This window comes from Carassius gibelio, chromosome A3 (genome assembly GCF_023724105.1).
Source record: "Carassius gibelio isolate Cgi1373 ecotype wild population from Czech Republic chromosome A3, carGib1.2-hapl.c, whole genome shotgun sequence".
Lineage (NCBI taxonomy): Eukaryota > Metazoa > Chordata > Actinopteri > Cypriniformes > Cyprinidae > Carassius > Carassius gibelio.
The window spans coordinates 13,053,761-13,079,666 of NC_068373.1; the positions used below are offsets into that span (position 1 = coordinate 13,053,761).

The 25,906-nt window shown below is 38.9% G+C and overlaps 2 protein-coding genes across 3 annotated transcripts; both read right to left on the reverse strand.

Annotated features, from left to right (window-relative positions):
* Nucleotides 1-778: 778 nt before the first annotated feature.
* LOC127947422 (trafficking regulator of GLUT4 1-like) lies at nt 779-8,424 on the reverse strand. Its single transcript, XM_052544535.1, has 5 exons — nt 8,158-8,424; nt 6,046-6,401; nt 4,574-4,845; nt 4,252-4,384; nt 779-3,830 (listed from the first exon to the last, which is right to left on the reverse strand). The coding sequence occupies exons 2-5, from the start codon at nt 6,314-6,316 to the stop codon at nt 3,814-3,816; spliced, it is 693 nt and encodes a 230-aa protein (XP_052400495.1). The 5' UTR covers nt 6,317-6,401; nt 8,158-8,424; the 3' UTR covers nt 779-3,813.
* Nucleotides 8,425-11,310: 2,886 nt separating this feature from the next.
* Nucleotides 11,311-23,907, reverse strand: LOC127947430 (major vault protein). Of its 2 annotated transcripts, none has more exons than XM_052544553.1 (17): nt 23,754-23,907; nt 21,396-21,562; nt 18,515-18,710; nt 18,097-18,220; nt 17,203-17,334; nt 16,837-16,931; nt 16,389-16,625; nt 16,136-16,261; nt 15,135-15,332; nt 14,220-14,455; nt 13,900-14,097; nt 13,634-13,778; nt 12,908-13,119; nt 12,431-12,547; nt 12,220-12,346; nt 11,944-12,132; nt 11,311-11,782 (listed from the first exon to the last, which is right to left on the reverse strand). In XM_052544553.1, the coding sequence occupies exons 2-17, from the start codon at nt 21,530-21,532 to the stop codon at nt 11,654-11,656; spliced, it is 2,598 nt and encodes an 865-aa protein (XP_052400513.1). In that variant the 5' UTR covers nt 21,533-21,562; nt 23,754-23,907; the 3' UTR covers nt 11,311-11,653. The 2 variants fall into 2 exon arrangements, with proteins under 2 accessions (XP_052400513.1, XP_052400507.1); XM_052544547.1 differs by having other exon boundaries at nt 15,135-15,335.
* Nucleotides 23,908-25,906: the final 1,999 nt, after the last annotated feature.

Consider the following 25,906-nt stretch of genomic DNA (forward strand, 5'->3'; position numbering starts at 1 on the left):
AAAACACACTTCTTTTGTGACAATTCGGTCTCTCGCTCTGATCAGTGAAGTCTGTTGTGCTCTCAGTGCTCTGCTATACGGGAGCGCGCGCTCTTCCGGCAGACGTGCCCTCAGGACCCATATAAGGAAATTCCACTCCATCTAACATCACACAGACCCATACTCGAAAAAAACTTTCCGAAACTTGTGACAAACCGGAAGAGGTATTTTTGGAACAAAAATACTCCTTCAAACATACAACTTAATTTTTGAAACTTTGTCCATGTTTAGCATGGGAATCCAACTCTTTAACAGTGTAAAAAACTCAGTATGCATGAAATTGCATTTCACCCACCCTTTAATGATTTAGTTATATTTAATTTTTTATTGTTGTGAAACAAATATAAAAAAATTACTTTCATTTTATGGCACCCTATGCATCAATCTACCCTGCTCATAACTTTTATATTTAAATACATTTTTGCAGGTCTTGCAAAAGATCTTAAACAGTCTTAAATTTGATTTTAAAAGTCCTGCAGACAGATGTAGCTTTGCAGACTGCCAGCATCTAGAATGATTTCGATCAGCATCATAGTAGAGAACTCTTTCAAAGATTTTGTAGGCTTTGCAGACACATGTACACCCCTCAAAAGCCTGAAATCAAAGAGCCTATCCCAATTTAACCCATGGGAATGACAGTAACCCTGGGTTAAAAATGTAAAACACTCTTACTTGTGATACAAATGCCATAAAAGAGCCTCAAATGTGTATTTAATGCCAGAGAAGGAACACACAGGAGTGGCATAATAAGAGAGTTTATTCACTGGAATCACTGATGCATACTCGGTGTTTGTACAGAGCAGAAGGATCAATACTGTGAGATATATCAAACCCTTCGGTTCAGATACTGTGTACATCACATATTATTGTTCCAAAACAATTCATTAAGGCATGCACAGGCAGATCTGCATGAAATCAGGATTATATTAGCGACATGAGTTATCATAATGCCTCTCAAATAATTTCATGTCACAGAGGAAACTAGTACTAAGTAGTCTTGACTAGCACGAGTGCTTTTAGCAAAACGCAGTTGAATTTGTAACAGAATGTTTGATAAACACAAAAACAGAATTTTTCTTCACATCAATAAATAGATACTTTGAATAGCAGGTAGAGCTTGTATCCCAGAGAACTGGACTCGGCTGGTGTCTTTGAAACTTTTCTTTATAGAATTGCACTTTGCAGCATAGGCGATTGGTAATCAATGTGTAAACATGCTTGTATGGTCAACGTTTCAGCAAAGCACAAACGGCATACAAAACAAAAGGCCGATTTCAAATTACATACCAATAAAGTAGTGATAAAAGGGTGATCAAATTTGTGAAAGCATTGCGGTGTTAACAGTCAAGATTTGCATTACGAACACTGTTCTGGTCCATCAAAGAGATTCAGATTTCATAATGTGATTGGAAGCGGTACAAATTGCCACCTTGGAATTATAGAACTCTATTTGCATTCTGAAGAGTCTTGAGATACTGAGCTTCAAAGATTTTGCATTCCATATACTTTATAGATAGAACCTTTTTTTTGTTATCTAAATAAAAAGTCGCAAAATGAAGGTAAAAATGTATCACATAATGTAAATTAGATAGAACCTTATAATTGCAAAGTGACAAAATATGTACAGACACGTATATACATACATATGAATATACAAGCATGAATTTGCAAGCAGTTTAAATACAAATATTACTGAGCAGAACAATTCAAGAGAACAAAAGTCAAGCTGGCATTCACTGACTGCACGCGGTTGGATTAAATGTGCATGCTATGTGGTGGGGAAGTAGAGCAATTGCAAAATGAGATCAAGGAAACGATTGTAGCCCCACGTTCATGCAAGCCAAACCCAAAGCGAGCCCCCAAAAATGGGGGCCTCTCACTGCCCAAGCTGAGTCAGCATGCTCATCCACATCATACTGTTTGTGGTACAGAAACTGTGTTAGATACAGAATAATATAAAAATAAGAATACTTGATTTCAGAGTTAACAAGTGCTCCCGTCGCTGTCAAAAAGCTGTAAACATCAATGAAACAAAGTCAAATTCTGCATGCAAGAGGCCCGAAGCCGTGACAATGAGGGATTCATGATATTATCTATAAAAGAACTCTATGTAGGGATGCACAATTAGATAGATGTTTCAAATGAATAGTTTGGTAGTATTTAAATTTATGTTTGATCAATATTGTATTTTGTGTGTGTGTGTGTGTCTAATTTCCTATATTTTTACAGTTAAATTACCTTTGTCCTCTCACTTAATCTTTAAACACATTCAATAACACTGAAATGTAATCTTTAATAATTCTAATAAGTTTCTAATTCTAATTTTTTAAAGCCTAAATTACATTTTTTGTGTTTTACCCGGCTATTGGCCATAACATGAAACAATTAATGGCTTATCAGTATGGGCTAATATGTTAATATCAGTGCATCCCTATATATATTCCTCCTTAAAAACGCATCCATGCTCTCCTTTCCTGTTTCAGTCACAAGCATGCCCACCTCAGCTGGAGTCTTGGCAGAGTCTGAGTTTTGGCACAGTCGGTGTGGCCTGACCAGGAATGTTTCAGGTATCATTCTGTTGAGCAATACAAATCATTCCACCAAACAAACAGTTTGGAGCGGTGTAAAATGATTTGTGATGGCCAAAACATTGTAAACATTGTGGTATAAAATATGACTGTTTGTATCATCCCTTTGCCTGCTAAAACAATATTAAATTAATGGTTTTCTTTACGTTTGCCTTGAAGGATCTGGCCGAGGATTGCTGTAAGGAAGAGGGGAGGGCATGTTGGTGAGCATTACGATATTGGCTACCTCTCTCTCTCTCTCTCTCTCTCTCTCTCTCTCTCTCTCTCTCTCTCTCTCTCTCACACACACACACACACACACACACACCCTCAACACTACTGAAGTCCCTACATCTCGCCATGTCTGGGGTATCTCTGGTTTATGTTTTCATCTGAAGGTACTGCCCCCCTCCTTTCTTCTCTTATTCTTCTCTCTCCATCCCTCCATCTGTGTGAAACAAAAGACTACAGCTTGGTCTCCATCCCTCCCACTTTCTCCTTAGCTCTCCCTCCTTTTCTTTCTGTAGGATTCTCTGATACGTGATTTTTTTGTTTATGTGTGTTAACCTGAAACTTAGTCTCTGTACAGTCTGTGAGAGAGAAAGAGAGAGAGAGAGAGAGAGAGAGAGAGGCTTTAGAGCAGCTCTTAAGGTAATCGGACTCATCTGTGGACAGATGCCAAAACGGAAGCCATCTGCTGTTTTATATAATCGATTAAATTTTAATCTGAGCTTTTTTTATGGACTCACATCTCTGAGAAAACAGGGCTAGTAAGATGAGCTTGTGCATCTTTGTCAAGAACCAAATCCCTTCCCATTCTCTCTCATTCTTTTCCTCCCTCACATCCTCAAGGGGTGCATGACGAATGAAATGAGATCATGTTTGTGGTCTCCTCACTGACATCATCTCAGTGGTGAGTCCTTTGTTGGGAGAGAAAAAAAAAACCTAGCATCCACGGCTTGCTGCTTTGTTCGTGATTCCAGGCATTCGAAGAGCTGAAGAGTCCATGTTGTTTTTGATCGTTCTGGCATGATAGAAGAGGTAACATCCAGCTTTAGAGTCTTCAGAGAGAGTATAAAACAAATGAAAAAGCATTCAGGAGCATTCAGATGTCGAGAGATGAGTGACACATTGGAAGAAGAAAATTATCATCATGGATTGGTTGTTGATTGTGAATTTTACTTCACCCTGAGTGTCGTGACGGCCATCAGGTCTTAAGTATTACTGAAAGAGAAAAAGAGGTGTTGAAATAATGAAGCATACTGAATTTTGATCAAAACACCTACTTCAAACATGGTACAAATACAAACAATTCAATAGAAAATAATTAAAATATAATATAATTAAAACTGTTTTCAACATTAATGATAATAAGAAATGTTTATTGAGCAGCAAATCAGCATATCAGATAATCAGCATATTTTTATAATATTTTATATAAACAGGTTACCTGTAAAAAAACACTACTTCTACAAACTATAAAAAAACAAACTTAGATCCATTAAATACAGGCCACGATCAATCTCACCTGTAATCAGACCTAATTCAATTCCTGACCATGAGCTTAAGGTCTTCCACATGACATTGACCCAAATCACAAAGTCAGCTCTAGCTCATGCTCTGGCCTCAAGGGAAGGATACTCACCACCCCAGTTGATGACGATAGTGATAACAATGATGACGATCCCACCCACCAATGACACGATGGACATGATTTTTGCATTCTGGCCAAGACGACGTGCACCATCCACATTGCCCTGCTGCAGACTGTTTCGAGACTGACAGTAAAAAGAGAAGTTGAATGAAAAGGGGAAAAAATATACATGGAGAATATATTAAACAAAATTCCATCATCACAAGGAAGGAATTATGCAAAATACAGTTTCTTGGATTTTATCATCAGAAACTTTATCCAGCAATCACCACCCCCCCCCCACGCCACCCCACGTGGACACACGAGCACACACCATGACTGAGAAGGTCAAGCCGACGGCGTTAATGGGCCAGACAGGACAGAGGCAGGCCAGAATAGCCCATATTAGATAATCGTTGGGTTTGGATCCGTCTCCGACGTCAGTGGCCGCGCTGGGCTGTCTGGTGAGTGACGGTCGAGGTGACCCCGCGTGACTCACTGACCCGGAGCGGCTGCTCAGCCTGGCTCGCCCATTTGCCTGCTGCTGACGAGGAGGAGAAGAAGCTGTCGGAGACATCTCGATAGGACCAGGGCAAACACCATTACCTGGAGTGATGTGAAAGAGAGAAACACGTGAGAGAGTGAGACAATAGGTGGATGCATAAGTCTACCTTTCAGACTGTCTGTTTTTAAAAGAAGTGATTATTATTTTTGTTCTAAAGCAGCCCCCCCCCCCCAATAAAATGGTTAAATTGTCCTCCCAACATTTGAAATTATTGCACTTCTCCGCTTCTCCATTGTGCAGTGCTCTGTTTGTTACAGGATGCCTAAAAGGTTTAAAAGATGCATTTTTAGGTTGGTCTTTCACAGTGGTCAAAATCAAATCAAAGCTGGCATGTAGCATCAGTTTTCACATAAGAGTGTACGATAAATCATTTAATATTTGACAGCTGTTTTACAGCAGAAATGTTAAACGACCAACAGTAATATCCAGCAATGCAAACTACAATCAAACTTTTTTTTTCTTAAATATTGCTGCTTTGATTTGAAGATATGGTATAATTTACATGATTCAAGTAATTCCTAACTGAATGTAATGAGACAAAAAAAAGTTTAGCATTTTCAACATATTGGGCGTACAAAAAAAAGAGTGAATGTGGGTATATTTTAAAATACTATTTACAAATAGTTCAAAATGATTACTTGAAATGCTAAAATTAGACCTAACACTTCCTTCACCATTTCATTCCTTTCTACTTCAAAGAAAAAAAAAAAAAAAAAAAGGTGCACTCCAGTGTTAAAGAGTCAGGGCGTGGTTACGGTCGTGTTCTAAAGGCAACATCTCTTGCTCAGTATCTACTGGCAGAAGAGAACCGCATCTGACTCATCTACTTGTTGAGAAAAACAGACAAGAAAAGCAAGTGGGGGATGGTACAAAATCTGAGAAGAAAAGGGAGTGAAATTATAGTGAGGCTGTAAATCATTTTGTATCAGTCTCAAAGAATTTAAAAAAAATGTAGGACTAAGGTGATCATTAAAGATCACCTTATATTACTGATCACCTTATATTTCCTACTGAACAGGGAGTAAGGGGTTTCATAACAAAGGGCTACAAGATTTGGACCTAACGCCACAAAACTCAAATTTTGTTGCCACGGGGCCTTTAAATGACAGGAAGTGACAGATGATATGAGCAGGTCCTGATCTGCTACCTTAAATGTAAAATTGAAATAAATGTATTTGCAAATTTACAAATGTATATTTTATAATCAAATAAATGCAAGTAATATTTAAATAGTTTTTTACTTGTTTCCATCTTCTCGTCGATGATTGTCAGGTGTACACTGGGTGGGTCATCCTGAGAGGGGGCGGGGTCTGCAGCAGGAGTAGGTGTTGTGGCGGTGGGTGGGGCTTGTTGCTCGTTCTTGATTGGCTGTGAGGTGTTGCCGGTGAGGTCAGACTCCGTGCCTGGTTGCTGATTGATCTCTTGCTCTGATTGTTGCTGCTGTTGTTCTTCCTCCACTGCACCAGGTGCAGCAGTGGGAATGCTGGCATCAGCATTCGCAATCACATCCATTCCCAAGATGTTTATGACAACTGATGTGTGGCAAAATCAAAGCTTATACGTCCGTATAAATTTTGAATTTCTGATTTGTTGAGAACTGTAGGGTAAAAATCAATGAAAACATTTAAGGCATTATATAAACTGTACATATAAGAAATCAATACTGTATATATTTAAGAACTTAATACTTGTATTTAGCAAGGATTCATGAAACTGATCAAAAGTGACAATAAAGAAATTTTTATATAATTATATTATATAAAATATAATATAATTATATTATATTAAAATGTTCTTTTAAACTTTACATTCATCAAAAAATCCTGACAAATGTTTCACGGTTTACTCAAAAATATCAAGTAGCACAATGGTCTTGTCTATAACAAATGATTTCTGAAGGATCATGTGACACTAAAGACAGCAGTAATGATGCTGAAACTTCAGCTTTACCATCACTGGAATAAGTACATATTAAAATATATTAAAATAGAAAACAGTTATTTAAAATGGTTATGATATTTCACATTATTGCAGTTTTACTGTATTTCTATAAAAAAAAAATGGTGAGCACGAGACTTTTTTCAAAAACTAAAAAGAATCCTACTTACCCCAAACTTACATCTTAAAATTACCTTCTGGAAATGTTACTATGCAGTTGCACTTTACACGTTAAAACGAACACTTGCGTCTTTATGTATCTACTTAAAAGGTCAAGTAATTTCTACATCAAATAGAATTGAAGAAAAACTTTTTTTTGTTTTCAAACCAGCTTCCCAAAAACCCTTTCTATCACTGGTATGAAATACAGTCCCGCAATAAACTTTGAACAAACTTATTTTGATATTTAAAACATACAAATAGCAGTGTTTTACTGCTGCACATTAAACTGGAAAAGGAAAAACCAACACAAAATCTATATTAAGTTGCAAAAAGTTCAAAAAAACTCCATAAATGACCAAGGTATGGTAAATTATTATGTCATGTGATTCCAAAAGGTACTGTTTTTTTCACAACCCAGTATGCACTTGTTAACCTGCCTACATTTAATCTCCCTCAGAGCAGGAATCTGTCCTGAGACCCTGGGACAAATATGAAACACAAAGCCATGCACCATAACCAGTTTTATTTGTGTGCTATCCTCAATCTGCCTCCTCCGATCTGAAAGATAACAGATTTTCATGGGAGAGCTACAACCATTAAAGCTGGACTGCCTAAAACTATGCAAAATGTTGTATGGTCTTAAAAACTAGATCCAAAATCCCTGAAAAACCACCTTTTCGAATCTAAAAGGAAACCAACAAAAGACCCTAATCATATGCATCATATTCAGAAACAAACATATTCATTACATTGTTCTTTAAAGTCAACAGGAGCACCAGATACCTACATCTGTGAGAAAACAAAGGGCATCAAATGACACACCCATATCTGCAACAAAACAGTTTATGTTTTATGACAACACATAGTGACTGCCTCGTGCGCCATGCTGCGTTTAACATAACCCTTAAATCAATTAGATAATCAATCTCGCATCAATTACTTTTCCTTTTCACCTGTCTCGCTCTTTGAAATTCAAAGCGATACCAGTGTAGAGATGAGGACACACGGGACACGCACCCACGGGTCTTCTGTACGCGTGCCAAATGGCTATATCATAATTCAGTAAGAATAAAGGTTATAGAGCACATAGAGAGCAGTGCACGCACACCCATACATACATACATACAAACATACTGAATACAGCAGTAGGAAAAGTGACACACCCACAGCACCCGAGCAACGACTGATGCACTGATGCGAAAATCAAAATGCCCTTAATAGATTAGGAGCATGCAGATCGAATGTGAACTCACCGTGATCTAATGCAAAATGACAGCAAAAATCATTATAATCTTTCTCATTTTGAATTTCAATAAACAGTAGCACATGAAAGTTCAGAATTAAGATTAAAATACGTCTCGCTTTATGCTACCATATAAATACCATATATGCTACCATATAAAAACGTGGGGTAAAATCTGTCGGCATATGATCCACTGCGTTTGTGACTAGCTGTACTCCCTCACTGTGTGAAACTGTGCGAGCGTGTGCGCGTTCTCGACTCTGTGGCGTGTGCGTGTTTTCCTTTTCTTTTCTTTTTTTTTCTTTTTTTTTGGTGGTTTACTAGAAGAGAGAAAGCTCTGGATAGTGTTAGGGATCTTGACTCAGTAACTCGAATCTTTTGAGTCGGTTGAATAAAACGATTCATTCATTTGTTTAGTTCAGTGTTCCTTTCTGCTTTGTTGAACAACAGGAAAACGACGGATCTGCTTTGATGGATAAACAATGCTGAGATCATTTTAAAGAATGATAAGTTTTTTGTTCAGTTTTGTTGTTAAGTCATGCATATATATATATATATATATATATATATATATATATATATATATATATATATATATATATATATCCATGCATATGGAATTATATTCATCATGAAAAGTGTTTTACAGATAAATCTGAATTTAATGATTAATTTTGTACAAAAACTATTTTCTAAGCAAAGATGCCAAAGAAGAGATGGTTAAGAAAGACTGGGCTGTGATCTGAACCGTAGGGCAGGAGGAAACTTCATACCTGAGGGTGAAGAGAGAGAAGCTGAGCTACATCTGTGAGATCACAGCAACTGTTGAATTCAGTTGTTACCAGCACCTGTTTGAGCTGGGCTACACCCGTGGGGATGAAGACACCAATCGAGGTGTTTGTGGAAATCATGTTTTCCTCTGGTATCACTGCACAACCGATAAAGCAAAAGCTCTCACTGCTCTTAACATATCCATCTCCCTCCAGGAGCAGACAAAGCTTCAGTCTCACCTCAGTGTGGATCTCACTGAAGGAGCCCGTGGAAAAATGTCTACATGTGGTACATGAACGAAGGGTGTGAATCCCAGATCCAAGCCATGGTTCTGCTGATCAACTATGAGCCTTGGAATTCTTATAAGACATTTGCCATCAACTTGAATCTGAATAAGGGCTGGATTATACATGGCATACAAGTAAAAACACACAAATCTATGCCATCAAGGTATTTTCAGTAAAATAGCTTACTATATAAGCACAATGTCACTCTTTAAAGCATATTGTGGCCATGCTTTTGTAAATCACCCAACCTCACACATTTCATTTGGCTTTTGTTTTTATGTTATAATGCATCATGAAATAAAACTGACTTTAACCACAGTGATTACTTTGGTGAGATTTATGGACTTTTGGACCCGTCATTGGGATATACAGTGCGCTCCATACGTATTGGAACAGTAAAGACAAAATTGTTCTGTTTGCTGTGGAGTCAAGAAATCTGTAAATATGATTGAAAGATGAACATGAGACAAACTACAGAATGTCACATTTTATTATTGGGTGTTTCAACACAAAGATGTTTTACCATCTAAGAAGATCAGCACTTTTAGAGTTTCATCTCCCTGTCTGATGTGAGCATAAGTATTTTAACAGTTGCCTCTAACTGGAACGGTCTTTCTACGTCTTCAGCTTTGTCCTGTTGCATTCATTTTTCAGATATTAAAAGCAGGGAATGTGTCTCATCAGTTTTATCCATTGCTTCTTTATTCTAAGTCTTGCATTCGACGATGACACACACAAGCCAGGATGAAGACGAGGAAGCCGACTCTGAAACAAAAGCAAACAATTTGGATGCTAAAAGAAAAGAGGAAGTCAAATAGAACTATAGGAAAAAGAAAGGCCATAGAGAAATCAAGAGTTTGGAAACTACTGGTGACACCAGCAACCAATGACGACCTGATCGGCTGAGAAAAACAACAGTAGTTGATGACTACATGTCTGTAAAATCACCAACAACCTCCAGAAAGCTGAGGTGATGCTCTGTCAATCTACTTTTCGCAGGATAATTTGACACAGAATTACAGAAGCTACACAGCAAGATGCAAACCTCTGATCAGCACCAAAAATAGGAAGGCGAGATTCTTCACAAATGTGAGCCAGTAGAGTTTGAATGGAGTTGATGGACCGATGAGAAATTAGAAAGCACTTCATATTTGATCAGGACAGTGACTCAAAACACCCTGCCAGTTCATTCAAGGACTTTATCAGGGCAAAGAAATGTCAAGTCTTAGATTCCCAAATCGATCTCCAGATTTAAATCCGATTGAACATTAATTTCACCAGCTGAAGAGGAGACTAAAGACAGAAACTCCCCAAAACAAGCAACAGTTGGAATTGGATGCATTAAATGCTGGAGAAAAGCATTTCAAAGCATAAGAGCAAGAGTCTTGTGCAGTCTCTGGGTTGCAGACTCACTGCTCTGATTACATGTAAGGGATCTGCAAATAAATAGCTTTTTAGCTTTTAAATCTGCCTTAAATTCAACAGTTCCAATACGATTCAATAGTGATTGTATAAAATCGAATGAATGTGATGTGCATTCCAAAAAAATATCTTGTATGGCATTTTGAAACTGAAGCTTTAGTGAAAAATATATAAATTATTAGTGACCTATACCTTTATTTGGTAATTGATATTAATATATAAGTTTCCACATACTATGGACTAAATCAGTACATAAAACCAATATTCACAACTAAAGGTTACTGGTGACATGCAAATGTAAAATGCAAAATAAATAAAAATACACTAATGAAAAACATTAAAATAATGGGTGGCTGAATTCAGTAAAACATTTCCATTTTTCTCTTTTCCATGTGCCAATCAGAAATATACACCATCTTTTCATAAAGGATGTAAGCGCAAAGTAATCGATTGAGTTAACGATTTAATGACTCGCTCGTAATATCGCCACCTGCAGGCGTAACAATCTACAGAGACTTATGGACCGCATTAATTTAGTTGAAGATCAAACCAGAGAGTAAAATTAAGAAAATGCACTGCTGCTCTTTATATAGCAGCTTCAACATGTGGCCATATATCTAAATCATCTGAAGCAATCGCAACCTGTATTTATTTACAAATGTCTATAAATAAATGAAGGCGTCAGCAATGCAAAATATTTTATTTGATAGCAGAGTATAGACGCATATTCTAGAAAGCTCTTTTGGTTTAACCGAATCATTTAAGGCACCATAGGCACATTTCAGCATGATACATAAACACAAAGTAAAGTCTTCAAAAGGCATGTGTTAGTAAACCGAAAATATCTGTAACAATGATATGAGCGTTAGTTCAACTAATAAACAGGACAGCAAAGGCACTGCTAATGCGTCACTTTCATGGCTTTACTGTATAAGCTATTAAGAATGAAAACTATAGCAGAGTACATCACAGTTTTTATGCATATCATGTGGTATAAGGCCTCTTAATCCTGGTCTCTCCTATTTTTTATTTTTCATCCTGTTCTTTGCCCTGCAGAGCCCCCAGGAGGCCATTGGCAGTAGTAAAGAGATTAATAGGAGAGGAGCCATCCGTAATAAGAGTGGACTTCAGACCTAAAGACTGCAGGAGCTTCACCTGGAACAAATGTCAGATAAATGGTTTTATTGGGTTATTTAGCCCATTAACAAAATATTAAAACAACAGAATGTACATCCATTCAAAAAGCGATTATAAAACATTTGTTATGCAAATCCTCCATAGAAAGATGTTAATTTACTATCCCCATGCTGACTTACCTGTAGTTCAGGCCCAGCTCGGGCCATTTCCTTCAGGGTTTCGGTGCCCAGGCTCTCCATCAACTGCTTGAAGCGCTGACTCTCAATCCCTGCCAGCTTCTGTTGCTTCTCAACCTCCAGTTGGTCCATCTCCTTCTTGTAAGCCAGCTCCTGCTCACGTGCCTTACACAGACGGGCCAGCTCAGCGTCCTGACACACAGAGGATAGGAAAATGGTCAACATCTAACAGGGCAAGAATAGAAAAAGACAAGAACTAGTTTAGTCTGGATGACATACAGCCTCGATTTTCTGAGCCTCTGCTTTAAGTTTGGCCTCTTCGACTGCTGCTTCTCCCTGTATACGAGCTGCCTCGGCTCTAGATTGTGCCTCAGCCTTCGCTGCTCCTGTACTCTCCACTGCAGCACTAAGATGCACACAAACTTATCATTGACCATGAAAGCATTCAATGTGAAGAGAAACTTAGCACTGGCGCTTGCAGTGAACTCACCTCTGAGCCTCCAGCTCAAGCAGCTCCTTTCTCGCTTTCTCTGCCTCTGCCTGGTCTGTGATCCTTTGCCTCTCCAGGCGACCCCGAGCCTCCTGCTCCAGACGCTCTGCCTCGTGTCTGATAGAAGGGAAGTGAATGTAAATGTGCATGACAGACAAATACATAGGGAAACTTGTTTATGTGCATAACCAGTGTCACGCAGGTACTGGTCTACTCCGCACTGGTTGGCGTCTTGCTCATCTAACATAGTCATAATATAAACACCTAGTACAGGCATACCATAGTGATTCAGGATAAGACAAAAACACATTTTGGGAGATTCATGTATTCGCTCATTATATCAATATAAAAAAAAAAAAAAAAAAAGTTCCATAGTGTATCTTTAGAATAAAACAGTGTAAACCATTGTTTATGTAAATTATAATTTCAAGAAAAAAAAAACAATAAAGAGATTGAGCTGAAGTGTTTGGTTTGTACCGTGCAGTAGCCTCCTGTGAATTGGTGGTGATCTCGATGGCTAGTTGCACACTCTTCTGCAGGGCGTCCCGGGTGCGCTGGTCCACCGGCTCCACAGACTGAATGTCCACGCTGCTGATAATCAACCCATTCTGATTGAAGCGCAGGTTGGACCGCACCGCAAGCTTCTCATCAAAACCAAAGACAGCCGAACAGATGATCCTGTTGGAGTTCTGAAAGAGAAATAGATGCACATGGTCAGAGCACACAAAGACATAAATGATGAACAAGCCTGATCACATCCTAATCAACTCATTCTTGAAGTCATGTTTTAGGGATATATGCTGTTCTCTTTACTTTTAGGGGCTTAAGCATACAATGACAACAAAGAAACCAAGAGAAACTCAACATCAAAGCTATATATTAAATAACAAATACAGCTGCAATAGAAAATAAAAAGTTTTCAACACATGTGGACCCACGTCAAATATAGAATAGATATACGTTTCTGTATATTTAATGAAATGCAGCCTTGGTGAAGGCTGCATTTAATTAATTAAATATACAGTAAAAACTGTAATATTGTGAAATACTATTACAATTTTCAATGTTCAAACTTTGGAACAGTAGTTTAAAGTATAACTTTGATTGCCGCACTTACAATCATGGCCAAAAGCCAAAGCACTAAACATAAAGGAAAGAGTACGTAGTACCCGAGCAATAAAACTCTAAAGGTGCGTCACATACCTTGTGGAAATCGTCAAACTGCACTGAGGCCACTGCTCCTCTGATTCTGGAAGCGATGGCTTTACATGCATCACCCACAAAGTCTGGCACAGAGAACAGAGCCGTAGCCTTGGCCGCTTCAACAGGCTGTTTGATATCAAAGTGCCTGACATGGAGAAAGAAAACAGTTCACTCCTCAGATCAGCTTAATGATATTGATTATTTGCACTTCGTTATTAATCGGAGACATATCTAATAAGGTGTTAGAGCATACGAACACAACGTACCAGTTGTACGAGAGCTGCAGCTGCAAGCGAGCGTGATCGGCTGTCTCGATGGTGATGATGTCGGTGCAAAAGTCTGGGCCAAGCAGGAGACAAATGGTTTTGATGACATTGGGACGTTTGGGTTTGTCTCCAGAAAGGGAAAGAACTGTAAACTGCTCATCAGGACCCAACATGACCATTTCAGGTCCAAACACCACCCTGTGAGAGAAACCAATGAGAAAGAGAGAGGCATTTGTCCAAATGATCAAAAATTTAATTCCACAGAACTTAAATATTAACATAAGTGGAGACTGTCACTCAAACTAGCATCACTATATCACCTGGCCTTCTTCTCTCTGTAGTCATACACCTGAATGGCCGCATTGTGTGGGACACGATAGGACACCACTCTGGTTTTATCTCTCTCAACTTCCCCAAAGTTTGTTCCTCGTTCCGAGCGGTCCGCTACTGGGTCACGGGATTGGGACAGAAGATTCTCCACATTGGCTGGAAGTGCTTTCTCCCACAGTTCCTCATCCTGAGTTAGCATGTAGGTCTGGCCAATCACAGCACGCACCTGTGAAACAGACATCACGCCAGTTGAGACATAAAGCTCTTTAACAACAAACTATGTTGTTGGTGTGGTTTTGTCAATATTAATTCAATTAAATCAACCTCCAGTTAAACTGTAGGTCTCCAATAAAAAACACGGGACTGCCTTGTAACTACATTCATTGTTACATTTCCTAAATTTACTAAACTTAAATAAAAGATGAAGGAATTTTTCAACTCAGAATTTTTTGTCATAATATAAAAACACAAGAGTTTTTGACAATTCTCCAAGCCACTCTTTTTTTAAATTATACTGACTAGAGAAAATTAATGAAATACATTATCATTAATACATCTGTCATTGATATATCTGTATTCTGAAGCCATATGACAGCTTGTGTGTGGAATAATCTGAAATGTTATACAATATTCGTAAAACAAATCTGTAGCTTATAATCAAATATGATGTCATTAGATGCACACTTTAAAACAATGTTGTGCATTTTTGTCACTAAAGCTTGAAAAAATGTCATTTTTGCATGAAAAATAGCTTTACCTTGCACTGAACTCTACACTCTCAAAATGTCCTCTAATTGCCCCCTATATCTACTGTTAAAAGGGTTTAAAAACCCTAAAGTGATTCTGAAAATCATCGAAATTTAAAGAATGCATTTGGTGGATGAATTCTTTATAAACTTTCTTGCCTTTCCAGTTTTGATGTCACGGACGTAAATGCCCTCATTCTCATCCAGTGGGATAGCATCTCGTCTAAGCAGGACCTCTACAGTGGCGGGCGGCACGTATTCGACTGGGCCATGCAGCATCCAACGGTCACCTGGACGACGCTGTATTCCCCTCTTTTTGGCTCGGCTTTCCCCTTCTTCTTCTTCATCTACCTCTTCCTGCTGAAGCAATGAGGAGAGGGGAGGGGGGGTGAAAGAAAGAAGGAGGGAGTAACAATGGCAAACATTAGTGTAAGGCGGGGACGGACTCTGCAGCACAAGTGGCTTACGATCAGACTGTGTGTATAAGCAAAGGTGAATGATAAGAGAAAAAAATGAAGGGAATGCAAAATATTAAAATCATAATTTAAAAAAAATAAAATAAATGAGGATGGGAATTAAAAGTATTCATAATAGGGAGAGGGGAAGGGAATTAATTAATGAAGGTACTGATTTCCCCCAGAGAGCTCTCAATAGTAAATGACCATTTACTTTCAGACAATAAATTAATTGATTCAGAATCAAGTTCTTACTGTTCACACAATTTATGACAGGGTGATTTATGAGTTTTAAAAGCGATCTTAACACCAACCTAGTTCACAAACACAAAAAAAGTGGGTGAAAAAACACTCCTTGTCTTCAAATATTTTAATAAAAGACAAACATTTCAGGAATGCTGAAAGAGATTTATGAACTATCGGGAACAAGGGGCAATGGCAGCAGCTTGTGAAACCAGTAACGTCTGCACACTCAGGTAAACACACTCTCTATTTGTCTTTTGTTCTCCTTGTTTGAATACTATTTGAATGAATCGGAGCCCTCTTCTTTTTTTTTTCTATCGCAGGGCGCAGGTGTTCAGGACACCTGTTAAACATTGTATGCCTTCAACCTGCACATCCCGTGACCTTAACAGCTGTTCATACACTTCATTCTGTACTAAATAAGTGATTTTAGTAATTATGTAGGATCAACATGTCCTTTACCCCCTCAGTGTCAATGAAGGCCTCGACAGCACGCAGGACGAGCCCCTCCTCCTCTGACAGCACGTACACGTCCTGAATGCCGTTCTCTAAATGCTCTCCTGGCCTGAGGAAGAACGAACGCTCACCCTGTGAGACGAGGAGACACACAGAAACACAGGGAAAGGGGTCACATCACATTTACATTGCAAAGATACTTTTAATTAGAAATGTCATATATATTTGTCTGGTTTTAATTTAATTAGAATTCGCTCACCTTCACCACTCTCTTCTGTCCGAGCTGAGGTTTTCCATCAGCCCCCACAGGGTCCAGAATCACACAGTACTGCCTGCTGTTCAGAGTGGTTACGTCCACCACCCCAACAACCTCCTCGGCCACAGAGGGTATGTGAGCCTCTCTGTCTGCCACGGTCACCAGCCACTCTTCTCCAGTGCGCCGCTCTCGGCCCCCGGCGTCACGAAACGGCCGGAGAGCGCGCACATGCAAAGCTTTCTAATGAAGGGGGAATGACAAGCAGGCGTTGAGAATTAAGCTTGAGGCAAAATTTAGCTCTGAAGCTGTGACTTCATTAGTGAAGTGCTATTCGTTGACCTTTCTATTGAACCAATTAACCCACCAATCCCTTATTACCCATCTAAATAAAGTGTGAACAGAGAAAAAAAAATAACTTCCTACAGGGAACCATAGGGACAGAAGTGGGTACCTTGTCTGTGAGGATGAAAGCACTGACAATATCCACAACCTCTTCATGAGCTCCAGGCAGATAAGCTCCCACCTTACTGACCTGCCATTCCTCACCTGAACACACACACACACACACACACAATTTCAGCCATGTGTATTTGGTTATGCATGCAAAATATGAACGGTCAACCATGATTGCCTATACAATGATGTGCAATTGGGGCCAAAACAGCTCTGGACCCCACTGACTTCCATCATATGGAAAAAAATTGTAATACCTTTTTTTATGTTCCACTGAAGGATACAAGTCATACAGGTTTGGAACAACATGAGGGTGAGTCATTCATGAAAATGTGAATTTTCTAGGTTGAACTCTCTCACAAACCAGTAACTCTTTGGACTCCACTGCGGTCCAGGCCCTCTTTGCGTGCTCGGAGGCGAATGGCCTGATTCTCTCTGATCACTGTGGCCTTTATGACTTCAAGTACCGCCACCTCCTTCCTGGGAATGTATGTCCCTGCCGAAAATAAAACAATCAGCAGGTTAGACATCTTACACCTTATGATGTCACCTATAATAATAATAATAATAAAGATGCATTATGATAGATGCAATGCACTTTACTGTGATGGTGAGTAACATGTATCTCCCCTTTTCACAATTGACTTTTTTTTTTCATTCATAGTCGACATGAAAATAAAATTCAGGTCAAGTCAGGTTTATTTTTATTTCGCTTTTACAAAACTAGCTTTATAAATTGTATTTCTATATTGTGTTATGTATCTTTGCTGAGACAGAAAATATAAAGATGAGAAGTAGAATTATTTTTATCAGGCCAGAAAGTTATCCCATAATTCCTGAATAAGTTACTGGTGGACTGATATTTGACCATTATTAACTGCATGTTTCTAGGTTTATCCATGAATGCCTTTCCAGAATATGTTATGTTTGTACATGTAAAATTTAGCTTGGCCTCTGAATTAGCTTTTCTTTTTCAGTTAATTTTACAAATCCGTATTACAAACTGGTTACGTATGTAACAGCTACTTTTCACAACCCAGTCAATTCCTGATGAAGTCCCATCTCACATGTTTTTCTCGTTCAACATCCTGTTTCACTGTTTTCTGATTGGGCATTCCTGCTGTCATATTATTTTACCGCCTTTTATTTCTCCCTGAACTTCATTATTTTAAACGTTCGTTTGCTTTGAGCAGGTAAACTAGTCCAGGCTGGCACACAAATCTCTGTAAAGCTAATGCTGGTTGTGCAGCAGTGGTACCTGGTCCCTCAAACAGCCACTCGTCTCCTGCTACCCTCTTCTCTCCTCCCTCCTCCTCGAAGTCCAGCAGGGCCTGTAGACGCAGGGCTGTGTCCGGGTACACGATCTGCAGTGGCGTCACATCCTGGGAGAGACACACACACACACATACAAATTATAGTAATATATATAAAAAGAAAATGGTAATGTAATGTAAAATTATAATAATAAGAAGAAATGATAAGAGAAAAGGCATTGGCTGCTGCAAAATGGTGCTTGTTTTGATCTAGTCAACATGAGCTGATGGGAAAAACATAGGCGTGATACAGATTTGACACTTGACCGAGACCACAACCTGCTGAAACCACCCACATGTCTGAGCCTTTCAGCCACAAGCTGCAAAACAACATGATTCTCAAGCATACAATGCACTTCATACCTTTTGAATCTCTTCACCAGGGTAGAGGGGGAAGGGGTCCTGAGTCAGGCGGATCTCCAGGTCAGCATGTCTGAGCTTAGCTTGACCTGACGCATCAAACTGAACCTGACCTTCATCATTACGGGCAACGGGGTTGAGCACAACACAATAGTGCCTGGGCGGCACCATGATCATGCGGACAGGGGCAAACAGAACCCTGAGAGAAAATGGGAGGAAGATTTCAGTTATTCAAATGAGTCGCATAATATTAGCTCACACACGGTCATTAAAAAGTTTGGGCTCAGAACATTTTGTTTTTATAAAGAGTTAGATTTTCTAACGGTTGTATTTTCTTCTTCTTCTACAACACCAACATGTCAGAAAACAAAAACAAAACAGAATTATAGAGTTTTAAAAAGCAGCACCCACTTGTGCCAGTATTATGTTTTACTATATTTTTGTTTAATGTAGTCTGAAGGGAGATGTCTCTTGTCTCTACTAACTTTGCACATCTAGACTACGTCACGATGTGGAAAGATTTAAATAACACTACCCAAATGTCCACACAAAGAAAGAAGGCATCACCTTTGATTCTTGCTGTTGCCACCATGTCATGGAGACGCGGTTTCATTGTGAAAGCAGAAATACTTTATTTGGTCTTTTTAAAGAGGACACAAATGGAAATCAGTGGTTAAGTTGTATTTACGACACTGTTCCGGAACAGTTCAACCCAAATATTCAGATGTGTGCAGCACATTTTATGAAGGACTGTTTCCTGATCCTGGGAGAGAAGACTGCTGGCTGTTCTGACCCACAGTCTGTAAGTACGTTTACATATTTAAAGGATTTTCCACTGATAATTCAAATGTGAGTTTTGAGCAATAATTCTCAATTCCACTCCTCACACCCCCCTGCTCTGCACATTTTGTATGTTTCTCTTATGTTCAATAGAACAAACGTCTGAAGCGATAAGTGCCCTGCGAAGTGGACATCACAGGATATTCCGACATGATTCCAGTTCGAAGCTAATGTACAGTATAAGCTCCATTCAGAGTGCACTGAAGTGTGCGAGATGTCAACTTAAATTGTATTTATTTACAGAGGTATATGATGTCACACTTGTCCATGTGTGAAAATGTTGCGCAGCGCAAATCTGAATCAGGTGTATTAACAAGGAGAGACATACAAAATATGCAGAGCAGGGGGGCACGAGGACTGGAATTGAGATCCGCTGGTGTAGAGTAGCGGTTGTTGCTTGTCATTTCTCAGATAACAAATGTAGACATGGTTTATGTTTACGTGGTGCGATGCAACACAACACATAAAAAGACAGTTTAAGTCATTATAATACGTAATTATGTCCCCACTGGATGCAACAAACGGCTTGTTTGTAATGGGTTTTCTTGGTTTTGTCTTGTGGCACCAGTGTTCTGACCGGGACACACATCACCGTATGTAAAGGGGTGTAACATTTCTGTCACACACTTGAGGCATCCGGCCAATCACAACGCACTGGATAGCTGGCCAATCAGAGCAAACTTTGCTTTTCAGAACGATGAGCTTTTCAAAAATGTACCCATTTCAGAAAGGCGGGCCATAGAGGAGAATCAATAATGTACATTATGTGGAAAATAATGTGTGTTTTTTTACCTTAAACCATAAACACAAAATAATGTTCTCTTACACAACATCATATGACCCCTTGAAGTCAGAACTCTGACCGGGCCATGCAAGGAAATTTACCTTATTCTCCTTCAACTACTCTGTGCTCAGTTCTGCTGTGTGCTTTGAGTCAATGTCATGTTGGAAAGTATATCTCCTTTCCACTGACAATCTTCTGGCAGAGGGCAGAAGGTTTCCTCAAGAATTTTGAAGTATTTTCCCCCATCTATTTTTCTTCAATCCTGACAAGTGCTCCAGTCCCTGCTGCAGAGAAACCCCCAGAACAGGATCCTACATGCTTTACTGGAGGAATGCTGTTATCTGGACTGTGAGCTGTATTAGATTTCTGTCAGACATTTTGTTTGGTGTTGAGGCCAAATAATTCAGAAACTTTGAGGTGTGTCTTGGCAAAGCTCAGTCGTGACTGCATGAGGCCTTTCTTGAGGAGAGTCTTCTTTCTTACAACCCTCCCATACAAATCACATTTGTGCAGAATCTGTGATATTGTTGTCACTTGCACACAATCACCACTCTTTGTCATAAATTCCTGCAGCTGCTTCAGAGTTGCTGTAGGTCTCTTGGTCGCCTCTCTGAGCAGTTTCCTCTTGGCTCTTTCATCCAGTTTGAAGTGAATTTAAAATATGAATCAAACAGCTAAAACCATAAAACCGAACAAGAAACAAGACTGAATTTAACTCACCAAGACTAAAATAGCTAAACTATAAATAGACCTGAGAAAAGAGATACAATTTCAAGGTTGATTTGAATGCAGGTAAAGAAAGGGATAATCTTACAGACTGAGAAAGTGAATTCCACAGCTTTGGGGCTAATACAGAGAAGGCTCCATCAACGTTAGATGTCAAACAGGACAGTTATTAGTTTAAATCTTAATAATCCAATTCATTTTAACTCTTGTATTTGTAAAAATAATTGTAAAAAAGTTGTAGATATAAATATTTCATAACAGCTGTTGTTTGGATTATGGGCAATGGAGGATTGAAAATAGGCTTGATTACACCCCATGAATCCTAGCAACACTCTCTTTCATCACAGCTTAAAATTGGACACACGTGTAAGTGTAAATGTCCTACATATAGTGCCCCAGTTGAGCTACTACAATTTCTTTGTATACATTAAAATCTGTCAAAATGTATGTAGACAAAAGGATAAAACCAGTGGTAACCTGTATTTCAAGGGCTGTTGCATAATACAGTAGTTACCCTGCAGCTTTCTAGGTTACCTCTCATTGTCCTGGCGTATATAGGTGAGAGGGCCGATCTCCACCCTCGCAATGTTGGTGTTCTGATCCAACACATGGATGTAGTGGTGAGGGGGGATCCTGATGATCGAGGCACCGTGCAGCTGATTAGCGTCCATATTTCTTCCAACTGGTACTCTTCACAAAGTCTAATTTGGAGAAATGTAGAGATTAGTTACCAAAAAGGCAGAGATGTAGTGATAATCTGTGCATGCCACTACTTCAGGGTGATGTGATATTATTCCCATGTGAATAAACCTTCACGATGGCTTCCATTCACTCTGCACTACCTTAAAAAGAATAATCTGTCTATGTTAGTTTGTATTTTGCATGAAAAATCCAATAATATAAAGGTCAGCAGTGTTAGCTTTCATGAGCAAACACACCTCAGCTTCTTATCACTTTAGGATGAATTAATGATAGTGTTGCTAAGGGTCAGATGTCGACACCTAGCTCGTTGTCTTCTTAAACTGGGATTGTCGCTGATAAAATGCTGATAAATTCTTGATTTCATCGAGTCGAAATTATAGATTTTAGTTTGGAACAGGACAAATCTGTCAATCATAGATCTTATCACACACAACCACACAATTATTACATCAACATCTAAGTTGCCCAACACTTTTATTGCTTCTCTAACTTAAACTAGTGATATCAGGAACTGTAGTTCGGCTGGCAAATTCAGTGAAAGATAATGTAATTCCAGCAAACACAGAACGTTCCCCTAACGTTAGCTTTTGGTTCTGGGAACGTTAAGAAAACTTTCCTGGTTAACCATAAACAAACTATAAAATAAATAACGTTCTGGGAACCAAAAATTGTAAGCTGGGATGTCATGCAATCTACCTGTACTTCTGTACTACTTGAAGGAGGGGGGGTTATAATTTGGCAGGGAGACAAAATTGGGCACAACACTGGTTCTGTAATCAGCGGTAAGGGCCGTTTCATAGTCAACGCATCTGTACGCATACGCGTCCCCGAGGCTACGCATCGTTACGCTTTGGCCGCCATTATGCGTCGGTGCGTAGCCAAATGTGTCGTCCTAGTTTTTGATATGCGACGCACCGATTCACGCAATACTATGCGTTGTCGGTGGGGGCGACACTGCAAGTATTGTACATTAATTCAAATATTGTGTTTACAGAAGAAGAAGGTTTGAATACAATGGAGGGCGAAGATGAAAAATTATGCGAACTTATACGTATTCATCCACATTTATACGATAGTTCATCAGCAACAGAATACACTCCTCTTCAGTTGCCATTGTGATCTGAATATCACGCGACCCAACTCTACTAATATCACCTGACTCTACTACCCCCTGTTGCGTGAGCGGTGTATATTGCATACACGCATCACCCGTGACGCTTGCGTTCACTGTTTAGACTATGAAAGGGAGCGCGTTGCTTGCTCGCATGTCTCGCGTTGACTATGAAACGGCCCTAAATCTCCATCACCTGCACGCTTTCACATGGAGCAGCATAGAGCCGTTGTTCACTGACAAGCTGCGCAAAAACAAAATCATATTGCAGCTTGTAAGTGAACAACAGCTCTGTTACATTAAATATCGCATCCGATTTATCATGCAGCCCTATGGACATCTCCTTTCTCTGGTGTTTATTTATTAATTTGTCATTTACTGCCACACAAATCTCAAAGGATTATTGGTTTAGGTGCTACCAGATCATATATGACTATGACATTGTTGCTTTTTGACAAATAATATATTAACTTGAAATTAAGCAAGGTGGACTGCTTACACAGGGCACACACAATTTCCCTCTCCACAGCAACACCTACAAAACAAACGCATTTGTCTCAAATCAATCAATCAAATCTTCCGCATGCTGTGACGTCAAGAGGAGGGCGGGTCACTTTCAAACTGCACCAATCATACTCCTGAAGATGAATGCGGAAATCAAAGATTTACATTAATCTAATCTGTTACTTTAAAAACTGCAGTATCCCATGACAACTGGAAGAACTGGCTAAATGCACTGGTACCTCGACAGAACAGTAAAAGCCTGAGATGAACGAAGTCACACTTTAAACTTCTGTTCATTTGATCAGGTTATGCTCGCGTAAAGATCGTGATCGTTTTAAGTTCATTTGAAGTCTTAAAAGACTGCGACAGTTTTCCACGACTGAAAGCTGCAACGATTGTCTGTGTTTTGCATATGAAAGCAGGCTGTTCCGCGTTGCTTAAATAATGCATCATCCTTCGTGCTACATTCGTGCATCATCATGAGACATTCACAACTAAGCAAGTTAGATGAATGTAGCAGTCCTACGGTAATGGAATATTCGTCTTCCAGTTATTACGAAATGAACAAAACTCACAGGTTCAGAAGAATACGCCCCTTACAGCTGCCAGTCCGATGATGGTCCGTCAGTTTAAAGCGCCTGTCTGAATGCAGTGCGCAGGTTTATAATAACTCTGGCTGGGAGGTGTGTCATGCTCAGGGAAAGGAGGGCCTGGAGTGTGCTTTCCCGGAGCATGAGTCACAAATTCACGTGGCTTACTGTAGCTGCCTAGCTGGGTATAGAAATATAACGTAGATCTTGTTGTATTTCAGCAAATATACTATTTCATTTAAAGGGTGCTGCATTTTTTATTATTATTTTGTACTGATATCTGAGGTTCATTTTAATATAAGCTGTTTTTAGATTAACAAGAAAGTTTTGAGTCCTGATGTTTAGTACAATGACCAGTATGTCAAAAGATCTAGGGAATTTTGATTTCTAATGACCCCTTTAGATCAACCACATATTCACTTGGTAATATTATGATTGCCAGTACTTCCACATAATGTGCACCTATGTGTGTGTTTGTGTGTGTGTCCTACTACATAACCATATAAACAGCTCTACAAACTTTCTGAAAACTCAACTTCCTGTTTTTGTCGTGGTTGTGGCTGACAAGAGGTTAAGCGTCTGAATTGATGTCACAGTGGTGTAAAATACCCACTAAAAAGCTACTCAATTTCCATGGACTATTTAACATTTTATGGCTTTACTTTCAAACATTTGCTGCAAAAAAACATGAAACCTAAAGCCGTAAAGATCAACTGAAATGGCTACTACTGTGTGGAAGATGGTAAAAATGTTAAATGGGGACATTTTTACTGCTTGTTAGGGAGTTCAAATAGTTAACTGTGCTAAAGGTGTCATAGTTGAAGAATGCCCATGTTCTGTTCGGTCTTTAAACCAAAGCCACTGGAAGACAAGTCTGAGTTGTTGTTTTTTTACAAATTAGATCTTAAAAATTATCAACAAATGGTAATGGCTCATGGAGTTAGATAACAAAAAATTTGAGAATTTCTTGCTATGCTTTTTATTTTAAAAGTGGTCTCAGACTTTTGGAGCCCATGCCACACAATCAATTTTCTCACGCAGTGAAAAGTAGCCGAATTTGAAAATGTAATAACAGCATATTGGCGAATCGGATTTGGTAAAGCCTGATCTGTTGGTTCCTGAACACCTGTGATTGGCCATTGTGTTCAAATGAGTCAGGGCTGCGTTTAGCCCAGACAATTTTTAAACAGAAACGGTGGTGTATTGAACATCCTGTTTTGATGACGCAAATATGGTATATGAGTTGCAAATATGAGTTGCACATATGGCAGCTGAGAAGGCCAATCTTTCCTGATGAAATCGGTATAAATACGTGTTTAATACTGCAAAATATGTTAGATGTTACAGTCACTGCATGTCCTTACAGTCCAGAATAAAAGAGAACAGGTGAAGGATAATCCACTTCTTACCTCCTTGAGACTTATCATTATTAGTGATGCTCAAAATTATGTTTCAGTCAATGCAGTCTTGAGCGGAAAGATAATTGATTAGTTCCATATGAGTCTTCGGGTTCTTCGAGTCGTTCATTTATCATGTGACAGACCCATTAGCTTTAACATATGCAATCTGAGCCGGAAATAGACTTAATAATAATGATTACCATCTCTTTATTATCTTTGTTACAACATTCATTGAATGTAAAATAACCATAATGATAGAAATTCACACATTTATAAACTTTAAGAAGTAAAAAGCTACAAACTGAGACCAGAAACGCAGTAACTGTAAGAGTAAATAATAATTATTATAATGATGAGGATAAGACTATGCACTCATTAAGGAAGGAAGCTTGTAAATTAATTTCTCTATCCAGTGCTGTCACATCACGTGACAAAAGAACGAACGATAGGTTAAAATCTTTTATACAGTCTTTTTTTTATTAAATAATACAAACATTAAAACATTAAGGCAGTAAACTTAAAATAAAGTCATAAAGACGAATAAAAATAATAATAAAAAAGAATATATACACAGATTTGTTGCCAGGGTAACGCCTTTTATACAGTGTATGGTCAAAGATTATGGGGCTCTCACGTGATGAAGGAACGACTCAAACCCGAGGACTTGTCAGATAAGAGTTGAGGTGAACTAATCAAACTGAACACCCAGGTAAACAATGAATTAATCTTTTCTGTTTA